Source organism: Gavia stellata, chromosome 16 (assembly GCF_030936135.1).
Source record: "Gavia stellata isolate bGavSte3 chromosome 16, bGavSte3.hap2, whole genome shotgun sequence".
Taxonomy (NCBI): domain Eukaryota; kingdom Metazoa; phylum Chordata; class Aves; order Gaviiformes; family Gaviidae; genus Gavia; species Gavia stellata.
Window position 1 is genome coordinate 9982156 of NC_082609.1, and position 24678 is coordinate 10006833.

General features: G+C 38.0%; 1 protein-coding gene across 1 annotated transcript in view; it reads right to left on the minus strand.

The window, feature by feature from the left end:
* The window catches only part of RNF145 (ring finger protein 145), a 45832-nt gene that overhangs the window by 20923 nt on the left and 231 nt on the right, over positions 1-24678 (minus strand). The window contains exons 2-3 of the mRNA XM_059825244.1: positions 16384-16597; positions 4597-4705 (exon numbers count right to left, since the gene is read on the minus strand). Of these exons, the coding sequence (XP_059681227.1) occupies positions 4597-4705; positions 16384-16567 (293 nt within the window). The 5' untranslated portion in view covers positions 16568-16597. The remainder of the gene's footprint in view (positions 1-4596; positions 4706-16383; positions 16598-24678) is intronic.

Sequence of the window (24678 nt, forward strand, 5' to 3'; positions counted from 1 at the left end):
TTTATACCAGTGAGGCAAGACATACTTGCTGGGAACACATGCAGTCAAAGCAAGGCAAACAGTACCAGAAACCACAACCAATACAAGAATTGCTCTTTGATTTCAGTGCAGAAAAATACGCAACTCAGTGCTACTGGAAGGATTCCCTTCTCCCCAGAAATGTGGAAATATACTCCTCTTCTAGTATTAGCTTGCTACCCCAAGCTAAGGTATTCACATTTTCATTTGCAAAAAGTCTTTGGAATTCAAGACATAAATCTCAAAGTACTAAAACAAACACTTCAAAGCCTGTTCTTCATAGCTGACAACCCTGCCTACTCACTGCAGCTTTTCAAGTGCCATAGTATATGCGAGGTATGTTGAAATGGGTTCTTTTGACTGTAACCTACAATTAAAAACACATGAGGATTGAAAAGGCACCTAAGACAACTGATTCTACATAGAACTTTCCCCCTTGCTATCAAGGTATAGCTAAGGACAAGGGGTTTTTTTCTACCTTCCAACATCTATACGGATGTAATCTTTGGGACAAAGTTGGGTATTTTTTTTTTTATTTATTTCATATGAACCTGCAGAAAGCACTTTCTGAAGCCATTAGCAACACAAACAGGATAATCCAGAGTTACAAAGGGAGAAAAAAATAACACCATTTGCAACATGCTGAAGATGGCTTTTTATATTAGCAATATCATGCTCCATCCTCAAATTTAGGGTGAGAACAGTGGCTATTTCTAAACTGCTAGAAGGAAAGCAGTGAAGACATCGAGTTTCTTCTGTATCTGTTAGGCAACAGGTTACCAAATAATCCAGGATACCAACTGCAGCAAAATGACCTTACACAATTTAGCTAAGACACACCAACAAAGCTGCACTTACAGTTGCTTCTTCAACAACAGGAACGTGCCTGGAGATGACCCAAATTACTTCAAGCTACATTTCTTACCATTGTCTATCTGATTCAGTCATCTGCACAGAGGTCTGTACTTGGCTTAATTCTTTACGTAACTCTCATTAATTGAGTTTTAGGCCTACCAGCTTGGAGAAGCAATGTTTTAAGATCTCCTAATTTTTTTAAACAGTATTTGTAGATGGTGTCTGAATAAGGAAAGTCAAAGCAATGATTCTCTTATTACCAGTACAAACATAAGGATCTTTTGGCACAGAAACCAATCAGAAGATGCCTCGAACAGCTGCAGTGCCATACAAGATGCTGAGAAGAGCAAGTGCCTGCACTCAATTTTGATCAATTAAAGCCGTATTAAGCTGCAGCTTTTACATTTGAGAATTGTTCACTTTACTGCAGCAATGTAAAAAACGAAGAATGCTAAAATCATTATTTACTAGTTAATGAAATGACTGAAACTACATTATTACTTTAGAAAATTAGGCTATAAGAATAAAGCTTATATCAGATTGCCTGCTGTTCATCCTCTAGATGCATTCCCAGCCTCATTTAATCAAACTGCTGGACTGTTAACATATAGTCACGGACAGGCATGAATAACATTGCTCTAAAAAGGTGAAGAGATACAGTGCTTCACACATGACCATTTTTTGTTACTGAAAGTGCAGTAAGGACTTCTGTTATTAAAAATATGCTTTGTAATTGACTGATGTGAGGCACAGTTGTTATCTGACCTAATTGATTCATACTGCTGACATTTACCTTGGCTGATTAATGTCCACCATCAAAATCAAACACACTCTCAAAGGTTTTAAATGTCTACAGACAACCTTAAAATTTTAAGAAACAATTCAGTCTCTTGCTCTCCCCCCCCCCGGCCCCCCACCATGTTCTCATTCTAAGCTCTGCAAGGCTCAACACTTGGAATACAATCATAACAAAACTGCAAAACATGAAATAAGATAATTATGTAGGTTCAATTTTTTAGCAGTAACTGTGTTTAATTGCATCATTTCTTTCCTGCATAACTGCATCATTTGTTTTCCCAAGTTTTATTGCTGGAAATGGGGAAAAGAAATGTGATCCTTTTAAGCAAGACATTTGTGCAGCTACATATAAAATAAAACCAGCATCCATTTTTTTTGTCAGGAACTGCAGAATTTTGTTTTTTAAAGTGGACTTCTTTTTCCATAAACAGATGGTGAATTATCTCCACCCAAATTGCCAGGTTAACATGCTACATACAAATGTAGCATCTTCTTGGACTCTCCAAGTGTTCACAAACATTAGCTAATCAATTTTTACACATTAAGGCAATTCTCAGTCTTGCAGATAAGGAAACACTTAAGAAGTTAGGTGAGTTGTCAAGGTCATATAGACCTGGAAGTCTGAAGTCAGAGCTTAACTATGAAATTCAGATCTTCATATTCCCAGACTTGCAGCTGAACCACAAGCTATTTCTGGGGTGGAAAAAAAGCACTGAAAGCTGCAGTCTTTCAACAGCTCAGAATTTCCAGGACACTGCAGAGTCACAAGTGCCAGCTGATTCTGGTCTTGTTCTATAATTTGCATTAACCAAACTGGCCTCAATATAAGACCTCTCCATCTGTCTTAAATAGCATCCCAATTGGTAGTGTATGCAAGCAATTCCTGGAAATTTTCAGCTCTAAGCAGAATTATTAACAAAAACCACTCAGGAACAGTTTGCACATGTGACTACTGTATGTCTTGTTATCATCAGTCTGCTAAATAGAAACATCAGTTGGAACTGGATAGCTTTGGCAATAAAAGGAATAACTCCACTAATATTTTATTTGTGTTACACTTTATTATTTTCAATATGAAAACTAATGGAATTCAAACATTCTTTTGAAAAGCTAATGCAAGTGTCACTCCCCACATTACACACAAGCTGCTGCTGAGAACCCCTTGCACAGTGCTTCCTTCCAAACCAAGTCAGTCTTATTTCTAGGGAACGGGTAAGCTCACTCAAAAGTGTTAGCAACTACATTTGCTTTGCAAAATAGCTAGGGAATACTGCTGGACTATTTGAATCCAAGACATCTTTTAATTAAATATTTTTTTTTGTGCCAGTTGATGCAAGATTTAATTAAAGTCTTCATTAACTCACTCCAGAAGCATCAAATAGACAAAGCTTAGTACGAATATGCCGAACAGTCCAAGCAATAGTTCTCTAACATGTTTCAGTGAAGCCTGTAAAGTCTCAAACCTCACAAAGCAATAGAAGTCACAATTCACATCACATAGAAACACAAACAAAAAAGATATTAAAATCAAACACAGTGCTATCCCTTAATGTATCAACCAAAATCCATACCATCTCCCTTTCTTTTAAAAAATGTAAAGACACAGAATGGCATAAAGATCTCTAGCTGTAAATGTTCTAGACCAAACCCTGGTATCTGATGGCTTTTTTTTTTTTTTTAATAGCTTTATTTTTATTGCAACACAGAATCACTATGGTTGGAAAAGACCTGTAAGATCATCAAGTCCAACCATCAACCAACACCACCATGCCCATTAAACCATGTCCCACAATGCCACAAGTTCTTAAATAATGTTTGGTTGCTTTTTCTAAAAAGTAAGCCTTCAACCCTATAAGAAACACCCACAAACTGTATCTATAAAAACTCAGGACTCCCCTGAGGATGATAAAAACCCCTCTTTCCTTCCTACCCAGGCAATAAGAGGCCATAATTCCTCTCTTGCACCCTCATCCATTCAGGAAATCATTAACTGCAGCCATCTGACAGCCACAACAGCAACATCTCAAGTCACCACAAAACCTTCATTAACACTCCCCTGAACTGCAACACACAGAGTAAGAGATATTCCAGCAAATTGTTTGGAAAAACAATTTTGATGCAGAAATAACAAACCTATTACTTCACTTAAATCAATCAAAAGCACATTTTTAAATGTTTCCTCTATCAGCAGGCACCAAAATAAATCAGGTTCAAGTCCATATTTTCAAAACTTTCCACATAAAGCCATTAACATGATGCCACTCTCCTTGGTTCCAATTAAACTTCTTGTTGGTATGACAGTTTACATTGGCTTTCAATAGATTTAGCTGGAGCCAAACAAACGATGATTATCAGCTGTCTTGTCCGACTCAAGAGTTCTTCGGCCTCTTGCTCTGCATTTTAGATCCAAAATGCCTTTCTTTTTTTCATTGTAAAATATATTACATTAACAAAGATGAATTTAGGAATAAATTCCACTATTACTTTACTTCTACTATCTTCCATATCTCTATTTTCTGTCTCATCATAGGTAGCAGGAAACTAAAAGTAATGTCCTGTCTGCTTTGTAGAATGCTCCAGTGTTGAAAGCATGTTAGCCAAGCCATTCAGTAACTCAACTGTATCAGAGGCCACATTTAGTCTTGTGGTGTTTTCTCTCCTCAGATTAATGGACATTACACTCTGCAGAAACATAGCTCAAAATCCCTTTTAAGTCAATGAAAATACACCAGAACTAACTGACTGCATATTTAATTCCGTAAACTTTTTCAAGACAAAGAACAGCAAGATATATTTATGTGTCTGGCATAGTAAAAAGGCCTCCACAAAACCAGACCTACCCTGTTTATACAAAATTTTAACAAAATAGCAGTCATTTTTCTAATTCCCAAACCAAGCTAACAATATTAATCCATTTATTCTTACCTGGAAATTTGGTGCCCAGCATAAAGCAGCAGTGCAGTCAAAAAGTAGAGGTAAAGCTGAACCAGGTGTTGCCTTGGTAAAGTTAGGAGCACAACACTTAAGATGTAACCTGTAACAAAAAGCAGAGGTTGAAATTTCAAATAAACACTATTAATCCCGAATTTCTTAATATGAATTAAGACTCAAGTTATTCAGATGTCTTTAACCACCTTTGTTTTCATTTGGTTTTAAAATTCACGTACCTAGATTTTCCTCTCATCAAAACACAAAGCACACAAAAACCTGCCACTTTTTTCTTTTTTCTCCCCCAGGAACAGAAATAGCTCTACCAGCTTCTGCAAGATTACATTTAGATGTCAAGAAGTGGACTTGATCCACAGTATTTTAACAAGACTTAATTAACATAACCTATGTAACAAAGGGAAAACAGGCCTAGGTCTCCCTCTTCTTCCAAGTCCAAGCAAGTTTCAGTGTCGCAGGGAAAAAAGCCTATCCATCCAACAAACTGTCAACTGATGTAAGAAAATCCTTTTCTTCAAGCCAAGGACACAGACAACACCTTTCCACACTGATTAGCATTACACATTTTAATTCTTCCACTATATGGTTTAAAGACACTTTGCCTGCCCATAACTTGAGCTGGGGACACACAGGCTGGTCTTCATACTAGCAATATTAAAGCACATTCAAGCTATCAGTGTTGCATAAATCAAGGACAAGACTCGGCACAGCCTAGGATTTTGTAGGCATTTACACCAGCAGTTCCTTCACTTATTATTAGCATTTAGTAAGACTGGAAAAACACCCGATGCAGATACAGCTTTACTCTTCAAGAACATAGCCTGGCTGCTCAGCAGCCTCTCCAACAAGCAGAACACTGATCCTTTTTTTCAAACCTGCTCCCATTAGGATACTTAAGTAAAGCAGTACTTTGAAGTCCACTTCACAACTGGATGGTACATGCCCATCCTCTTCTCCTTTCCAGACAGACTCTGCAGGTCAAAAACCTAGCGCATGGTGCCCTTACTAATCTTTATTTCTGAGCTCTCCATCACAATGCAGTGCACTCAGGCTCTTTCTGAAGGTCAGCTTAAGTGCCTGGCACTGAAACCCATTTAGGAAAAAAACCAGCAACAGCTAACAACTTCCCTGCAGCTACAAACAAAACACTATAGAAGAACTTAACCTGACACTTACAGCTATACTAGTCACGTTACATTTAAAATTTCATCCATCTATTCAGCAACACTGGGCACAGCCTTTTTCACTGAGTTAATTTATACTTTGAGCTTTTTAAAAATACTTAAGAAAATAACGTAACTCTAGATTAAGCACTCCTAAATAGTGGGACAATCAGCTACTAAAAAACAGCTTGGGAACACAGTATGTTCCAATATTTGAAAAAGATACAATTTCAGAGTCAGTTAGTATTTATGTAGAAGTATTTCAAGGCTACTTAGTATCTGCCACCTTCAATAAGCTATCTCTGTAAAATTCTATCAATAGTTAGGCATTCCAAGAAGGTAACTTGTAACATGCTCCTAGAAAAGGTATCAGACTCACAATATGCCAAGCAAAGATCAATTCAGATATGACAGATGGTAGGAGTGAAGATAGACAGACAAAGCCTATTTACTTACCTTTTTAAAATACAAATAGACAATTTACGTATTTAACGTTAAAGATAATTTTTCAAGTACTTTCATAAAGTAGATGTGACAAGTTGCACATTTGTCTGAAGATGTGCCTTTTCAAAAGCTGAAATAATTGATAGTTTCTTTGACTAAAATGAAGTCTCATACAAGTCACCATCACTAGTTTCTGTACAGTATCCATGTGATCATTTACAAAAATTATCAGAGGGATGGAACACCTCTCCTATAAGGAAAGACTGAGAGAATTGGGGTTCTTTGGCCTGGAAAAGAGAAGGCTTCAGAACTTATTCCAGCCTTTCAGTACTTAAAGGGGGCTTATAAGAAAGGTGGGGACAGACTTTTAATAGGGCCAGTAGCGATAAGACACGGGGTAATGGTTTTAACCTAAAAGAGGGTAGATTCAGACTAGATGTCAGGAAGAAACTTTTTACAACGAGGGTGGTGAAACACTGGAACAGGTTAACCAGAGAGGCTGTAGATGCCCCATCCCTGGAAGCATTCAAGGTCAGGTTGGACAGGGCTCTGAGCAACCAGATCAGGTTGAAGATGTCCCTGCTCATTGCAGGGGGGTTGGACTAGATGACCTTTAAAGGTCCCTTCCAACCCAAACTATGGAACGATTCTATGATTTTTATTTTGAGCTTTTTAAAAGGGCCTGAAACCCAGCACTACAGTAGTTTCCTTCTAGCAACTGTTTTATACAGAATAATATGCTTCTAGTTAATACAACGTAGCAGATGTTCTGCATCATCGGTTTTCTTAGCAAACACCTGTATTTTATGGAATTCACCTTCTCTGTTCACCACCTTCCTTCTACCAAATACACAAATGACAAGAGCAGGAACTTCTCAGCACAATCTCCATGAAGACATTTAACTAGTTTGCACCACACCACAGCATCATAAGCCAGCTCCAGCAGCTCTCACACCATCTGCAGACATTCTGAACACCTCATCTCTGCTGTAGTCACCACCTTCCCTTGATTGCTTAGTTAGGGACAATTCTCTCTGCAGAACAACCCACATGGCACAACCATGTATCATTCTAGCACTTGAGTTGAATCTCTAAACCCTTCCTTCTCACTATAGCCCGTGACTCACCTTCAGGTGATGAACTAAATGGAGTTTATTATGCAGTCTTTTATTCCTCTATTAGTCTATAAATAATCTAAGAATACCTGTTTACTGTATCTGCATTTAAGCTCTGCCATCTTCTTTACCTTATTCTATCACATGAAAGTCTGTTCCTTGGCCACATGATGATGTACTTGAGCAGTGCTAGGATAATTTCTGTAAGAGGAAGACATTTTAGAGGGCAGTAACTGCACTCCAACACAGCCATATTATATAGGAGTATTTTAGAAGTGATTGAAGTTTATTCTTCTCTACATGGTCACAACTTTCAACTAAAAAATAGCAGGTTACATTGAAGGAGTGGAAAAAAAAAAATCAAAAGCTGAGAAGATTACTATCACATCTGTGCCTTTAACAGAGGGCTTCCAAACAGCACAGGTGCTTACAATGCTGCACAGGGAAGCAACACAAGACAGTCAAGGTTACTGCAGAAGCTTGAGCAATGAACTCCACCACTCATGAGTTTCGGCTGGAATTTAAATGTTCACTTTGAAGCAGCTGTTTGCTCTAATTGTTAGATTTTGAAGAGGGGGAGAGTGAGAGACATTTAAAGTAGTTCCCTTTCACTCTTATTTACAATTCCCTCTTGTGACTTGATAAGAGAGAGATTTCAACACATTTCATACTGCGATATTTGCATTTTTGCTGCAGAGGCACTATTCCCAAAGTGGTACCAACCTCATTTTTATCGACAATGCCTCTGCCAAAAAAAACAAAGCAAATAATTCATTACCAAACTGTCTCATTGCAGAAAAGGAAGACAAGCTCAAATTCAGACATACTAGCAGCAATTTTCCATTCCCTTTGTTCTCGCCTGGACAAATGGTGTAATTAGTGTACGGCATAAACAAGATTCTACTTCAAAACAAAGGACCAAGAAATTAAATTTCTCACAGTAGCTTTCTCATCTAAAGCATTACATTCTGTTTTCATTTGCACCTCCTCTGTCAGAAGAAAACATGATGTTGAGAACATATATCCCCCTTTGGAGAGATTCTCCATGCACAAGGATTTACAGTTTGAGAAACAGTGATCTTACTGGGTAACCTTTAGACATGGGTTAACAGTAATTAATGCCCACTTCCATCCAAAGTTTTCTGAGCTCTATGGCTGCAATGAGCACTCCCCTCCCTTGATTTAGGCCACGCAGGCTATTGTCATTCTTGGGACTCAGTGTATTGTCCCTTTTAACTCACCAAGTACATTTCTGTTTAAGTGTAAGCAGCAGGGTCAGTGAAGCCCAATTCCTGCCCTGGTAAAGAAACCGTTCTAACAGACGTTATAAAAAAGATAAAGACACGAGAGAGAATAAACTCCTTCCTGAATACAGTAGTAGTGCCCTAGCACGCGGCCACCAAGAAACAGAATTGTAGGCCACCAAGAAGCAGAATTACAGCCTTAGGCTTCCAGCTATAAGGAGCACTGCAGAAGACCCATTCCGCCAACCTTACAAACACACAGACCCACCACTCAGTACCTATTCAGGAGCACAAGGAAGCAGAGAACTTCTACTGTCTCGTGTAAGACAGTAGAGATTTAGGCCCCATGGGAAAAAATAAACTGTGAAAACAATAATAAGCAGAAAAGCTAAGTTAAACGTTGCTAGACAAGAACACATGTATTAACTAGCTCATGACCTCATTTACAAACTGTTGATTCAGCTAGATGAAAACCTCTCACTGTGCAATGCTCACTGTTACAGTAAGCAGCAACTCACAGATTGCCTTTCAGCAATCTCTCTCTGTTTGTGTACCACCAAGGTGTTTCCCAGCTTCTCTCACCCCATATTACCTCTTTGCCGACTCAGGTGTCTGAGTTTTATTGACATGCTGCATACAACAGAGGCTTCTGGAGCATGATCAAAGTTGCAACCTGTCCTCCTTATGAAGCATTTTAGTGCTCATTTGCATGATTACAGATCCCTTGTGTCCACTTCACATTATTACTCAAAGTTTCCTGCAGGTTTAGTCTAAAAATGAGAACTCTGCACATGAAAAAGAGTTCATAACATTTCTTAATAAAACCACACCATCTCTTAGATACTGCTTCTGCAGAGGCTTGCCAAGGAAACACTGCCCGCAAAAGAAAAGCAGCTGTTCACACTGGATACTAAAGTGAGGAATTAAAGTGCCAGAAAGTAGTAGTACAATTGCTTGGATTCTACCAGGAAATTAATCTGGGGGGCCCTAACTTTCCACTCCCCCATATCCTCTGAGGGTAAAGGGCTCATCTTACAATGACTTGCAAAGCAACTTGCAAGTCATGAGCGACAGAATACCATCAAAATGCCTCTCTCTCCTGACACAATGTAGGATCAGTGCACTACAGAGTTAGTAATTTTATTTCAGCCTAACCCTTGACTGTCCTCATTCTGATTTATTCAGAAGACTATCTGGCCACAACATACAAATACCAGTAACACAGGACAGACTTCGGAAAGACTGTATTTGATATGGCAGAAGTAGCGTAACAACAATTGGCACCTTTATTTTCACTGTGTCTAATTCTCAGAATAACCAGTAATCAGACTGGTTACACAACAATTTATACAGATATTTAATAAACTGTCTATGTCTAAAGCATCTATCTCAAGAGTGGATGATTTTTAAAAGACACACTTTAGAGCTCACAGTACTTAAAAGCATGATACAGAAGTTACCAGGAGGATTCTGTGGCCTGTTCACTGGAGGCTAGCTCAAGCCCAGAAGGAACCCTAACAGCCACTTATTTTTGTCACATAAAAGGAGAGACAAAAAGCTCTTGTACATCCTCAATTCATATTAAGCATCCTTTGAAGGATAACTCAGCCAAACGGGGTCTTCTGAATGGAATGCGACAGCTATGCTGTCCTGAGAGTGAGACTAGTTCTTCATCTGCCCTGTTACAAAAGGCGAGGTCATACAGAACCTCTGCCACCACACAGAATAACCTCTCCTGCAGGGGCAGCTCCAACACACGGCTCTTGCAAAATTCACTCCACTGAAATCATCCTAGAAGCCAAGCCATTCAGAGAGCTCTTCATGCTGAAATCCCTATGAGTCTCAAGCAGCCACCGATGCACCAGTACTAGCACCACAAAGGGTAGCTTTCATCTAGCCTGTCTCATCACCGCTAACTGAATACCTGTTCAATGCAGCGTAAGTACAGCGGGCTTTAAGATGTATTGCATTCTTGGGGAGTGATGTTTTTTGTATGGCAATGCCAAAGCACACCTCTTCCTCACCCTCCCACTCAGCTAGAGCTGCCCGAACAAATGTTACTCACTCACAAGAAGTTTTGTACTTTGAGCTAACATGGTAAGTATTTTGCCCTTCAGAAAATACGTTGAAAAATTAGTTCTAAACTGAGAAAACACACATCTAAACATACTTTCACACAAAGAAGTTAGTATTCACCCAGTCATGGTACAGTCCAACTATAAACAGAGATCAGAAATCCTGTTATCAACATCCACACATCTCTAAAAATAATGCCAACAAAACAATTTACTCATTACTGGAGTACTGCCACCCGTTTCAACAGCTGTTTCTTAAATTTTTAAATGCATAACAGATTGGGCACTCTAAGTATAAATAATCCAAGAATTGAGTTCCTTGCACAGATTTACAGTATTGTCTGAACAAATAAAATGGACTTTTGATTCTAGTTCTGCCGTATGATTCAGAGGCTGTTTCTATAATACAGCAAATCTAATGATCAGAGTTCTGGGACTAATTACAATCATGGAGAACCTGAAGAGTACTGGAAAAGAGCACAGAAGTGGAACTGTAAAAATATAAACAGTCACAATGTATTCTAAATTATGAAGACAAATTGCAATGTTGTCATGAGACTGGTACTCAAGAGTCAAGCAAACCTCAAAATTTTAAGTGTCTCATTTCAAGCAAGCTGCTATTCGTTTGGGGGTTTTGGGGGGCTTTTTTCCGGTTGTTTTAAATAAGAAGTGATTCAGGTTGCCAAAAAGAGATACCGGCTTTATACAGAAAAGTTACCTTATACAGAAAAGTATACATATGCTGAGAAAGCTACTTAGTAAAAGCCTATGGCACTATGGAAGCAGTATAGGAATCTGCAGTCTCTAGAGCTGGAAACAGAAAAAAGGGTATGCTGTATTTTGAGCATGGAATACGCTCTACCCTCTTTTGTGTTTACCAACTGCAGCATACACTGCATTTTATCCAAAAGAATATGAACACATAGCAAGTAATTTTTTTAAGAAATAAAGACCAAGTCCAAGTCATAAAATTGCATTTGGTTAAAAATAGCTACAGTTTAAAATAGTAACACTCAGAAAATAGTTCTACTACCCATTTATCTAAATGCTGCTGGCAGGAGGGAGACAGAAGACATGGGACAGCAAACCCAGAGATGCTGAATTTGAGCAGCACTTCGTCTTTGTATGCATTAAGTGCATTTACACATTTAGTAATGCATCCTTTTCTCACAATTTTGGGAAATTTGTTTCAGGAATGAACTGACTGCTTTTTTCTTCTCACATTGAAGCTTCACATAGCACTTTTTACTGTGTTTGAATCAAAGTACTATAGCCTTCCTCTTAAAACCACCACAAAAAAGCAATCCAAATAAAAGATATTCTAATTAATGCACAAGAGCTTAAAAGAAAAGTGAGCAGACCAAAGTAGAGAGCAATCAGCAAACACAGGATGGCAGTAAGTTCAGAAGGTTTCTCCTCCCTTAAGCCTCCTTTTTAAAGGCAGCATTCGTAACAAGTAGTTCACACCTAGCAAGTGATGTGACCAAGCTATTAAGATAATAACTGCACAGTTCAAGAAACTGCAACTACAAACAGGGTTGTGAAAGATGACGCACCTTCCACCTATTCCAAGTATTTAAAGTTTCCTTATGTTTTTTCCCAAGAATTTATTTTTTTTTGTAATGACAAAGAATACAATTTAAGATGGCAAACTGTTCTTATTTTTATTCTTACGTAAGAAAATACTATGTATTTAGTGCAATTCTGTGCCTCTATCGTGACAGCGACTTAAATTCCAAGTCTGACTATGATTACAGGTTAAGCTCATGACTCAGCTCTTCCCATCTGGCTCAGAGTATTTACCAGTTAGCACAAATAGCATTGCTTTGCCCTTCATAGAAGGAAATTACGTGGTTTCAACTGTTTCCACCTTCATCAAAAGAATAAAAAAAGTTACTGTCTTCTCAAAGCTACTCTGCAGTGCAGAGGAAAACACGGAAGTCTGGCAGTAGCAGAGTGTGCTAGGCTACCCTACGCAGAGGTTTGAGATAGAAAGCCATTTTAGTTAGCACAGATCTTTCCTGAAGGAGAGGCTACTTTAAATCTATACAAAACAATTTTAATGAAATCACATTATACCTATAACAGTTACGGACAAAAAAGTTGGTTTGCTTTCTAAGCTTCTTTCCCCCCAGATCCTTATAACAGCACATCAACTGTCAGAATTGTATCTGGTAATACAGCATACTGCACACAAATTTATCACATGCCACGCTTCAGCCAGACTGTCTGGACAGGTTAAAAAAAAGAAATATTAAACAGGATTACTTGGAGTATTTGGGAAAGAGTCCTGAGCCAGTACTGCTTATTGACAAGACACTCCTAAACACTCCAGGAAGAACTACAGAACGCACTTTCAGTCACAGGTCACATGCAAATAAGGCTTATAATTCAGGGTTTTTCAATACTGATAGAAGAAAAAAATACATATATATGCACATATATATTTTTATTATATTTAAAAAGATGGCATGAAAGAGAGATTACAGAACCAAACCTTCCATGTGACTCCTTTCAGAGGACAAAAGAATTTTTACTGCTTTTAATATAATTTCTACTAAAAAAAAATAAAATTCAAGTACACAGGTCAACTCCTTTTAATCCCAAGCATCTCTAGTAATTTTAAATTAAGTCTTCAATGAATTATCTAGCAAATGTCCTGTAAAATGTACCAAAAGTACTTCCAGAAAGATACCGGGTGTGATGAATCAAGTTTTAAGCTTGACGAGATCCTATGACCATCAGCTATGAATTTACACACACAGAACAAAAATTTTTCAGCCAGAGACATTCCCGAATAGTTGCTTAACTAAGTTTGATGTTTGCCTTTTTAAGCACACTTGACAAACCTAGGAAAGTTTTAAGAAGTGAAAAACAGTTTTAATGGTGATTCTAGAAGATAATTCATATGCAAGAAAATGGAATCATGAAATAAAGCAACATAACACAAACTTTATACACAAAAGCTAAAGTGCACATTGAGAACTATTGCAGGCCATTCACAGGCCTTTTATGCCTGCCGAAACAGTAACCACAGTGCCATTTGACAGATAAAGTCCATAAACACAATTACTTCGCAGTTTTTCCTGTATGAAATTAATCTATTTACATTCAACAATTCTAACCAGAAATTTATCTCTGCTGTTTGCATTGCTTTATGCATATTTAGTTAAATTTCATGCAGCTGAACTTGCAGTTGAGCAGTTATCAGGACTGACTATTTTCCTTCACTAAAGCAGATACGGGCTGTTTCATGAAAAGATACGAAAGGGAAAAGCTGTATCAAAGGACAAATTGCATCCTAGAGGCTTTTACTACATTCCCAGTACTGCTAACTGGAACATGAATCACACTGTAACATACATCACCCCACTTGATCAAAAACAATTGGCTTTTCAAACTAAGTCAAATGGATGGAAGAAAAAGAGTGCATTTAAAACAGAAAATATATTCCTGGTAACCCCCAGTTCTGAGCAAATTTCCAACTTTGGATCCTTAGTTCCAGGAAAAGGTTCACTATATCAAGATTGGTAGAGTTTATTGATTTTTATGGCTCTCTAATCAAATCATTCCTTGAGCACCTCCCCGAGACAGAGGCACCCAATTTCCTAAGCTGCTCAAAGCACTTCTATGATATAGTATCTTACACTGCCTATATAAGAAATTCAGCAATTGTTTGATATTGCAGAACTGCCACAGCATTTGCTGATACTGTGTTTTCTAACTGCAAATATGAGCAGTGGCTTTGTTTCCTCAATAAAACAGATTAGCATGTTGAAACATATCCATGGTAAATTGTTATTTAAATTACACACTGGCAGTTAATTTCCCCCAACATATCTTCAAAGAAGCTTAATTTCCCAAACTGGTAGAAAAGTACTTTGTTTTCCTTACAAATCCAATTCAGATATTTTGATACATCATTTTAATTAAGGCTATACTGTAAACTGATGCAATTAAATCTATATAAAAATCTTGTGTAGGCATGCAAATTGATTTAGCCCACACTGACACAGCTTAAAAAACCAACAACCAAGGAATTGAAACAAATCAACTTTAATTGAAAAGTACTAGCAAAGTTTTGTCACTGGGAACTGTTTGAAAGTCTTCTAGAACAAGCCACTTGTTTGATGATTTAGAAGCCCTTCTTGATCAGCACCTACCAACTGGAGCAGTAAAAGTACAGACACTCAATATTGTAAAACAGAAAAGTAAAAGAACTGCTGAGTGAATGTGCACCAGCATAAAAGCACAACTTGTATGAAAAGCACAGAGTCAAAATCCACTGGTTTAGTACTGAAATAGCATCCAGGTGAGAAATACTTTGGTAACAATACCTACCCTCTCTGTAGTGCTTTTTATTGTGTATCTCAACACACTTAAGCAAGGACAAGGTTATCAAATTACTATAAAAAGGGGCTGTGTCACAACTGGAAATTACCCACTGACATCTTGATAGCCTACTGCACAACTGTTAGAAACTGATCTGATAAAGTAATTCCTAAAAGGTACGTGTGTGCACAGAAGCACATGAGAAAGCCAGCTGTACTTACATGCCACCACGGTGCTGCGTCACACTGATGAGCAACAAACAAGTACTCTCTCCCACAAACATATGAAAAGGGCACAGAACTGTAACACCAAGTTTTTGCACTGAAAGTACATTGCTATTCCAGCATGAGTATAGTGGAGCCATAATAAAGAAAGCCAGATGTGCTTTTAATGGCAGTAAATAATTCCCAGACAATAGACATTAATAGATTAGAAAAGTCACATGCCAACACTGCTGCAGTCAGGATGAAAAAACTGGACATGCTACTTCAAAAAACCACAGTCCTCTAACTACTTAACTAAAGGCTGTTTCCTTTAGCTGACTGCTGTACATTTTTATCCTCCAAAGCCATCTACAAGGAAGAAACACTGCAGAGTAGAAAAATTATATGCTAGCCATTTCTCTCCAAGCTAGGCAGTACTCATGCGGATCATCACTGGCTATCAACCTCAACAGCCTGGATCCAATCCCTAATTAACCCCATGTGCAGTCACTAGATGAATCACATACCCACCTGGAGAGCAGGTCCCAGAACATCAAGCCTTTCATCTCCTAAAAACAGACATCTAGCATTCCAGAGCTAGACTTGCAGGCCAAGGTTCAAACCTCAGGTCCCTGAGCTGTATTAGTAATTTTGTCCATTTATCTGCAACATAAGGACTCGTTACCTGTTCTAATACATCCACAGCACATACATGGTTCATAAGGTTGCGAACTGAAGAGCCATATCCATGCAGCAGTGAAAGGTAACTTCCTGGTGCTGCGGTCACAGTCCAAACTAGGCAACTTTTTCCCTAGTCTCTTGTTTAATGCCAATGATGTAAGTTACAATACTTCTTGTCTGCACAGCATTCCACTGCAGCTTTCTCATCAGCCAGACATGGGCCAAAGTCACTGTGCTATTCTTTCAGGGCATCAATCCTGTTTCCAGACACCAGGTTTACTCTATTTATGTATCAAGGCTGAATAACAAAGTTCAGCAGAAGACCTTAGACAGGATTTCTTTACTGCTAACATAAACAGTCCCTTAAGCAGAACTGTAATGAATGTATTATCGTGCTATTTGTTGTAATTCATATATTATTGTGCTATTACCAAATTCTTAAAATTCTTGTAGTAAGCAAAATGGTATTTACTACAGTAGTGTTTTCTCTTGAATACATGTACACTTACCCACATAATGCATATTAAGGGCCAAGTACTTGTACTGGAAGAGAGGGTTGTTGTGCAGACTACTTCTTTGGATCTGCTGGAAGAATGAGCTGACATCCCATCTGTACAAGACATCCAACAGCATGATGCTTGGGACCCTTAGGGCCACATTTAATACTGCCTCCAACTTCTCCTTTGCAGCCATTCTCTTCCCTTTCTGTGAACTGGCAGCAGACTGTAAATAGCACAAGACAGAGAAGAGTAATCAGATCAATCTCACTGTACAAACAGCTATTAGGCTTTGTGATCATATGAATGGGGCTTCCTGTGTGGCCACAAATGACTGTATGAATCAACTGAGGTAAATTCAAATCCAGACAGGACAGCTTCTATTTTTGCTATATAAAGGTCAATTTGCTAGCAGTTTTTCCACAGTGATACTGTAAAATGGGGAAGGGGAGCAGGTTATTGAAATAAAAATGGTCAAACTGTGTGCACTGAATAAGCCTTCATTCTTATTCGTACTAATTTAGCATCCAAGACCCCAGCCAAAAGACCCCTATGTACTAGGTACTACATAAACATTAAACACAATAAGCTTTAGAAGGCAAACACCAACAAAATTCAGACGCTACCTCCACTTAGCTTAATGCTATTTCTATGCCTCTCAAATGAAATAACCACCAACTAAAAAAGTTGAAACTGAAAAAAAGCAAATTGAAATAAATAATTTTCCAATATCTAAGCTTTCAAAAAATCATTTATGACATTCATTAATCTCTACGAATTTATATATTTATGGCATTTGAGGGCTGCATGTCTCGAAGATTAGGACCAATAATGCAACTATTCTACTTATTTTAATGTAATTCACAGCAAGGAATCATACAAACAAAAGACCATATCCTTACTCCAGAGTACTAGAAGGTAATTTAACTTTGGGGCTTGCGATCAGAGAAGATGGGTGATGTAAGATAATGAAGGGCACTTTGGTTTTTTTTTTTAAAAAGGAAAACAATGCTGATCCACAACAGCATCTCAAAAGAGATCTAGTCACCAACAGGACCATTTTAAAGAGCAAAAGGATCAGTTTCCACATCCTGTCAGTGCACTGCCTTCAGCTGAGACTGACAGTTGTTCCTAAATGAAATGTGTTGGTTTTACCACATGCCACCTGCCCACCCTAGGAACAGCATTCACCCCAGGCTGTATTTGTAAGCCACCAATTGTATACACTATTAGAGAAACACAGGTGAAGTATTCAAGGCCAAGGTGGGGATGATCCAGCATGTTTTTATCCACAAGCAGCCATTCAAACAAGTAAAAACAATCACCTGCAGCACCATCAGTCCCCCAATGAGGTCAGATTTAAGAAAAGGCTCCTAACTGCAATTACTAGGGGGACAATTGGAAAGAAATACATCCTGACCAAACAAACAGAAAAATCTGCACTTGGAACTGCACTTTTAAAATAAAGTTTTACAGGACTTTATTCATATTGTCCTTGCATAAGTTTTAAAAGTTTTTGCAGTTGTGCAAGTTTTACACTATCAAGCCAACATGGAAGTACAGCATGAAATGAAACCATGCTAATATACCAAAAACCAAAAAAATCCTCCTTCTTGTATGGGGACACACAGACACAATCCTCATGTGAAGTTTTGTTTGTTTTGCCATGTCCAAGATGCTACCATAAACTGTTCATGTGCACACCTAAAGCCACACTGACACTTGTCAAGGCATGATGACATAAAATTAATTCAGCTGAAGAAGTCATGACAGATCAAAACTGAGACTTGGCTCAGTAAACCACAGGTTACAGGACTGCTGCTTGTCATCATCTAGCCCACAGTCTAACTTTTCAAGTTATGTAAATGTAGGCACTTTTTACAGAGCTCTTGCAACAACTCTGCAAACCCCAGAGACTGCACATCCTTCCCCTCACACAGGAAGTGCCTCCCCGCTACATCAGGCGTCCCACACAATACCAGCATTTCACAATGCTTCCCAAAACAAATTAAAAGGTCAGCCAGAAGACTACAAATATTTAGAATGAACAACCAAAACCATTGCCCAAGCAGCTACTACAGAATACTAGCATTCAACATTTAGTGCGAATAAAAGATGGAGTTTAAACATATGCTATTGTACAAACAAAAGTTGGGAGCTACGCAGATCATATACAAAGACTTTTGCCAGGCTGCATACTGAAATACAAGCCTATGCTCAGCACACAGCTTAAATAGTTCATATTGAAACATTTCAAAAAATCTTTTGTGATTGCCAAGTTCACAAAATTAACTAAAACTTTGACATTAAGCTGCCTCCTGGTTTTTTGCTAGGTTAATTTTCCAAGTAGATCAGGGCTCAGGGGTGGGCAGGAACTGACTTACAGGTTTTCACTCTGTCATAAAAATACCCACGTAAAGTGACAACAAGCACCTGATTTCAAATTACATTCTCGTAACTGTCAAACCTTTTCCACTCATCAACAACAACCAAACATGTAGGACAAGAAGGAAATTCTCACTTGAGCTTTCACTTTCCTTAACTACTCCAAACACAGAATTCCATGGACTTCTCCTAATACTGAAAGTTAATTGAGGTTCAGCACATCCAAATGAAGCTGAAAAATTTTGCCTCCCAAATTCATACACGCATACTTGAGAATGTAAGAGAACTGAAAAGTGCAGTATTTCTATTATCTAAGAAAACAAACTAAATTTCAAACCCTGTTAAAACAAAAGCAAAACAAACTTTGAAAACCACATTATGTCACAATGGATAGGCTATGAGAAGCAGCCACTGCAACTCTGCAGCATATTCTGTAACTGACTGACAAAGCACCCAATACTAAGAAGAAACCCTTTAAAATTAACTCCACTAGAAATGCGGATGTGTTAAATAAAGCCTTGGTTGTAATTGCTGCCAAGTTCTGACAGAACGCAATACAGGCAAGCAACAAAGTCCATTGCTCTAACCTCATTATATTGTAAAGAGCTCTCACAATACATTATTTTGATTGGTGTAAAAACAAACAAAAACCCAAAAAAACCATTACAACATTAAACCTCTAAAACCTTTAGATAAAAGATGATGACAAGAGATGCTGGATGTTCAGACACTAGAAAAAAATAGGTCACTGTTGTACACAGCCAAACACAATGGACTTAAGAACAGAATTGGGAAGCCACTGGTTTGCGCTTCAAACAACTTTTTCCTATGATTTCAAACACCTCCCTGTTCCAAATCAGGGTAAGAAAAAGAACAGTCTTAGGAAGAACATCAGACTTCACATCCTAAGTGACTGCAAGCACCGTTGTGCTACTTGACCAAAAACACCTTTTAAAAATTCCCCATCATAACTGATTAATGTTCACAGAAATGTTTTTGTTTTCTAACAACACAGTAATTTTCAAAGATCCCTCCCTCACCTGACATACCTATTTTGTCAAAAGCCTATTCTTGGTTAGCTTTAAAGAAAACAGCAGAATTAGCACAACACAATTTAAAAAAAAAAAAAATACTATCACAAGTCTGTCCCGGCTCATTCCATTAGCAAAACAGATTAGCAGTAAACTCAAAAAAAACCCAAAACCCCTCAAAGGTAACACACATTTCCCCTTTAATAGGATTTTTCTTTCTGATGTTTTGTCAGAATTGTACCATTTCAGCTGAAGCTGTGAACTATGCTACTTAAACCAGTGTAACTGTTGTTTATGCACCAACTTCTGTATAAATCTATAACATCACAGGCAGAAAATACTCACTGATAAAGCAGTAAAAAAGGCCACACATAACCTGCATCTATTTATCCAAGCAGGTGCAAAATTACATTAACAGAGTAAAGTTTCTACATTTAGAAAAGCATTAATTATAAAATCACTTAATAGTTACAGAAATACACTGGAATATCTACAAATTTAAGAGTTATTCTAATACTACTGGCACCAAAAATCACCATAGAAAGATACAGTAATTCCAGTTCCAATTCTAGGATCAGAACTTCAAAACCAGTCTTGATTCTGCAACATTCAGCCCAACATCTGCAACCAAGATGCTCATTCTCCTACAGGATCTAAAACACTTGGGAAGACTGACTAGAAACCAAAAGAGACAATTTCAACTGTTCCTCACATCTATGAAATTCTAGTTACTTTGGATACGTCCATTAACAAGCAGACTTTGATCTACAGTCCAGTTTCCACCTCAAATTATTCTTCAATCATACATTCTGAAACTAAAAACATCACCAGTTTTTGTTTTCCTATAGGGTAAACTCTGCTAGATAGATTGGAGGGTGGAGGGTGGGGGTGTGTGTGTCATCAGACAACCAAAAAACCAAAATAAACAACTCCTATCAGTATAGAAAAGTTCAATGTCACAGTTCAAAAACTAAAATTAGACCCATCAGCTGGGTTGCATTCACACACTCCCCAGAACCTCTCCTTCTATATGCCTGTCCTGTTCTTTGGTGAAAAAAGAAAGGAATTTGAAGTACAGAAGGATCCCATTCTTCAAGAGACTTAGATCTTTGTATCATCCGTTTGGGGGGGAGAAGATAAAGAGAAGAAAAGGGAAGGAACAGGATGAAAAGGTTTATCAGATATGCACCTAGAAAAGAATTTCCCTCTGAGAGTCTGTAGGGAAAAAAACACACACAAAACCTATAACTCCAGAGAGTGGGTGAGTCACCAATCCATCAAAACAGCTCTTTCCCATGGAGTCAGCAGCAAGGAAAGCAAAAGATGTCTTGCTCCCATACAATTTAAATGAGGCCGAGTTCAGTGTTGGCTAACAAGGACAGCACTCAAAAATTTCTGCTGAGAAGGCCAAATACAGTGAGCATACCAAGTATACTAATAAAGCGGTGAAACGTTGCAGTTGTGTACGGTAACACTGTCATTAGGATCCGGTCAGCATTTCCAATAATATTTAGTTTTTGTAGTTCAGTGGAGTAGTTCAGTAATTTCAAGTAATAACCGGAGAGTATTTAGCCTTCAATTGAAAGATTCAGAGATTGGCAAACAGACTACTCGATCTTGCTATGTAACAAGTTAAAAAGAATAAATGAAATTTTTTGTCCTTTTTTTCCCATCTGGTCTAACAACATGGATTGCTATAGAGCTGCTGTGGTCGTGTGACTGCAGAACGGTTATTTCCACCTAGAAAACAAATGAATTCCTGAATTCCTACTCCCCCAAGACTCATTCAATTGGAACTGAGGCACAGCTAAAGTTAATCATTCCAAACAAATACATAACACACTTTGTGAAAAACAACTTTTACTGCAAAGCAAATTAGGTCTACGTCTTATCTGTTCATAGAGACATAAGTGAACACACATTCACACTAAAGGCACATTGAAAATAGACAAAAACAACTAGAGACAGTTAACTGTAGAAAAGAAAAAAAAAATCTACATTTGCAACTTTCATTAATTCTAGCAAGTTTTATATGAGGGAGAAGAAAATCAATTCAGGAAATGAGTATACATATCACAGAGCTGTGAAGTTAAAGTTTTCTTTAAAGATTTATTTCTCGAGTACATTGAAACACTATGAGCAGTTCCAGTACACTCTCAATTATATAGCAAGTGTATTATTTATAGGTAGCCTGTAAAACATCCCGTCTTTTATTTTTCATAATGAGCAGGTAAGACCAGGGGACTGAACTCAGGGACTAACACATGTTAACAAAGGTTAACAAATCCACCAGGTATGCAGCAAAATCCTTCTGTGGATTCCCACAGGATCAGTGCTCTGCCTACGTATGATCAGTTCAAACCCAGTTACACTAAGAGGGGATACTTGTTTTTTTAGATCACAGATTTACTGAGCTCCATTAGGCACCTGAAAGACAGGAATCTAATTCATTTAAATAAAAATATAACTAATAATATCTTTAAGCAAAATCTTCAGAAAAAATCTAGATTGAATCAACAAACCGAACTGCTCTGAGGTCCTTTTAGACTCTACAGTTTCTTGCCAGTCCAACGTTTGGTTTATTAAGTAGTTATTCAGCTATTTTTTTGCCGTCACAGCCATGTTTGCAAGCTTACACCTACAAGCCTGCCTAACCACATCTGTATCAGCACATTCTGAGAAAATCTGGGCAGCAATCCCAAAGTGCCTCTGCAGAGGACAGAATACCCAGAGGACCTGCACACAGAGCACTAATGACAGCCCAAGATGATGCAGTCTGTGACAACCCACCTCAGAGAGCTGGATCACAGAAAGACCAGCCACGCAAGTAGAACTGGTGTACCCCATCAGCCTCACAAAAAACTGCAACCCAAATGTGTTACCAGGATGAAGTTACATGACAGGATGAAATATATTTCATCCTCCACAGTTCCTCATTTAGCTTTTAGCCATTTCAGGTACTGACACAGCCTATGTTTAGAGCCTGCAATACCAAGAACTAGTTACCTGACTGGTTAGAAGATAAAATACAAAATAAGACTTTCAAGATCTCTCTATGTCAATATTGATAAAGTTTCCTTTGCTGCTGCTGCCTCAGCTATTTGAGTCCTGTAAATAAACAGCATTAGTTTCCAGGCCTGTCAAACAGGCAGCTTAGCTTCCTGCAGTACCAGACTCACATAACAGAAAGATCAAACAAATGGTGAAAACACTTAGAAAAGTCCTTTTAAAACATGTTCAAATTCAAGACATACAACCAAAAAAATTTTCCAGAAAAACTCCACGAGATGAAGTACCCACTTCTGAATGTTCCTTTCAAGTATGCAACTAATTACAAAGCAGCAGGGCTTCTCTAAAATGAAAGGAAATGTTATAAAAGTAAAGGCAGGGAAACTGGCGCATGGGTGTCTGAATCATATTGAAGGTGCTAGACATGAACATGCACTTAAAAAGCAAAACTACAGTGAACTGTCCACTTTATAACCACATCAAACATTGCCAGGTGTACCTGGAGCTAAAAATGGACTCAGAGAGTAAATCACCACGCAAATATAAAGATTTCCAGTGGACTGAAATAGAAGCTATCCACCTGTCTGTGTGAAGAGGAAGAAACCAACTCAAGTTTAGCAAACAGCTTAGAGAATGTTTCTGAGAGCACAACACGAAATACTAGCAGGCTTGTACAGTTTTCCATGACATGCCCCTTCGTTCTCATCTTATTGGCAACATGTGCCTCTTCTGCATCTGCACCAGGGACTCCAGCTGCTGAACCGGATTGAGATACTAATCTCTTTCCACCATCTCCAATGGAAGGAATTCCCCAGTATTTCTTCTGACGTATGTTGCTCGGTTCATATCTCCATCAGAATCAGATTGCTGTAGCATCAGTAGTTCCTCCTAAGACTGATATAAACAAGGTGAACCCTGTGTTTTGGACAAGCAGCAGCTATATGTTGCTCTCCAAGATTTTTTACAATCCTTCCACATAATGGTGGTCACAAAGACAACGTCTCCTAATGCTAATGAGTTTAAGAATTAATAAAATTAAATCCTTTCATGACATTATGGCTCAAAAACCAGCATCTGATTACCATAGTTATTAAAACTATCTAGAAACAAAATGATACAGTTTCTCATGCACAGGTAGCTCGTTATTTAACATAACTGGCAAAAATAACCCAAGGTTGCAGATAAACCAAAGTTACGGGGTGCAATTGCTTAACAGCTCTCACCTTAAAATTTTTTTTTCAATACTTAAATTTACCTTCATTAACCTACAAACAAAAGTAATCGAAGAGAGTAACTAAAATTATTTCCTTCTTCCCCTCCCAAGTTTGATCTCTAGGGGTGCATTACACACACAAAAAACCCCAGCACAAATATAATTAAAAGTATCCAAGTCCCAAGTCCACAAAACAAGTTAATAGAAACTCTTGTACTAAAAATTGCAGAAGAAACAAACACAGCAACACGTACAGACTTTAAAAAAAAGTATTTTGAATGACATCACAAATGGCTAATATTTGAGTTGAACGTGTTACAGAAATCTTTTTCACTGATAAACAAAAAGCATGTTTTGCCTATGATGTCTACTATTCTCCCTTGTTTAGTGATAGTTACTTGCATTAAACAAAAAAAAAACCCACCTTTTTTTCCACTGTATTCGCTCAATCACATTATTTATGCACCAGCCCGCTCCCACACACCCCCAAAAAGGTAGCACAACCAAAAGATAAGAATCCCTCTAGAAGCGACCATCTGTCACAAGTGTTCTTAGTACACCAAACCACTCTCAATCACAAAAAACACCTCAAAATTCTCATCACAAACCTTACTTTAAAAGGCTACAGAAGGTCTCAAAAAATCAACTAACATGACATAAGCAGGAAAG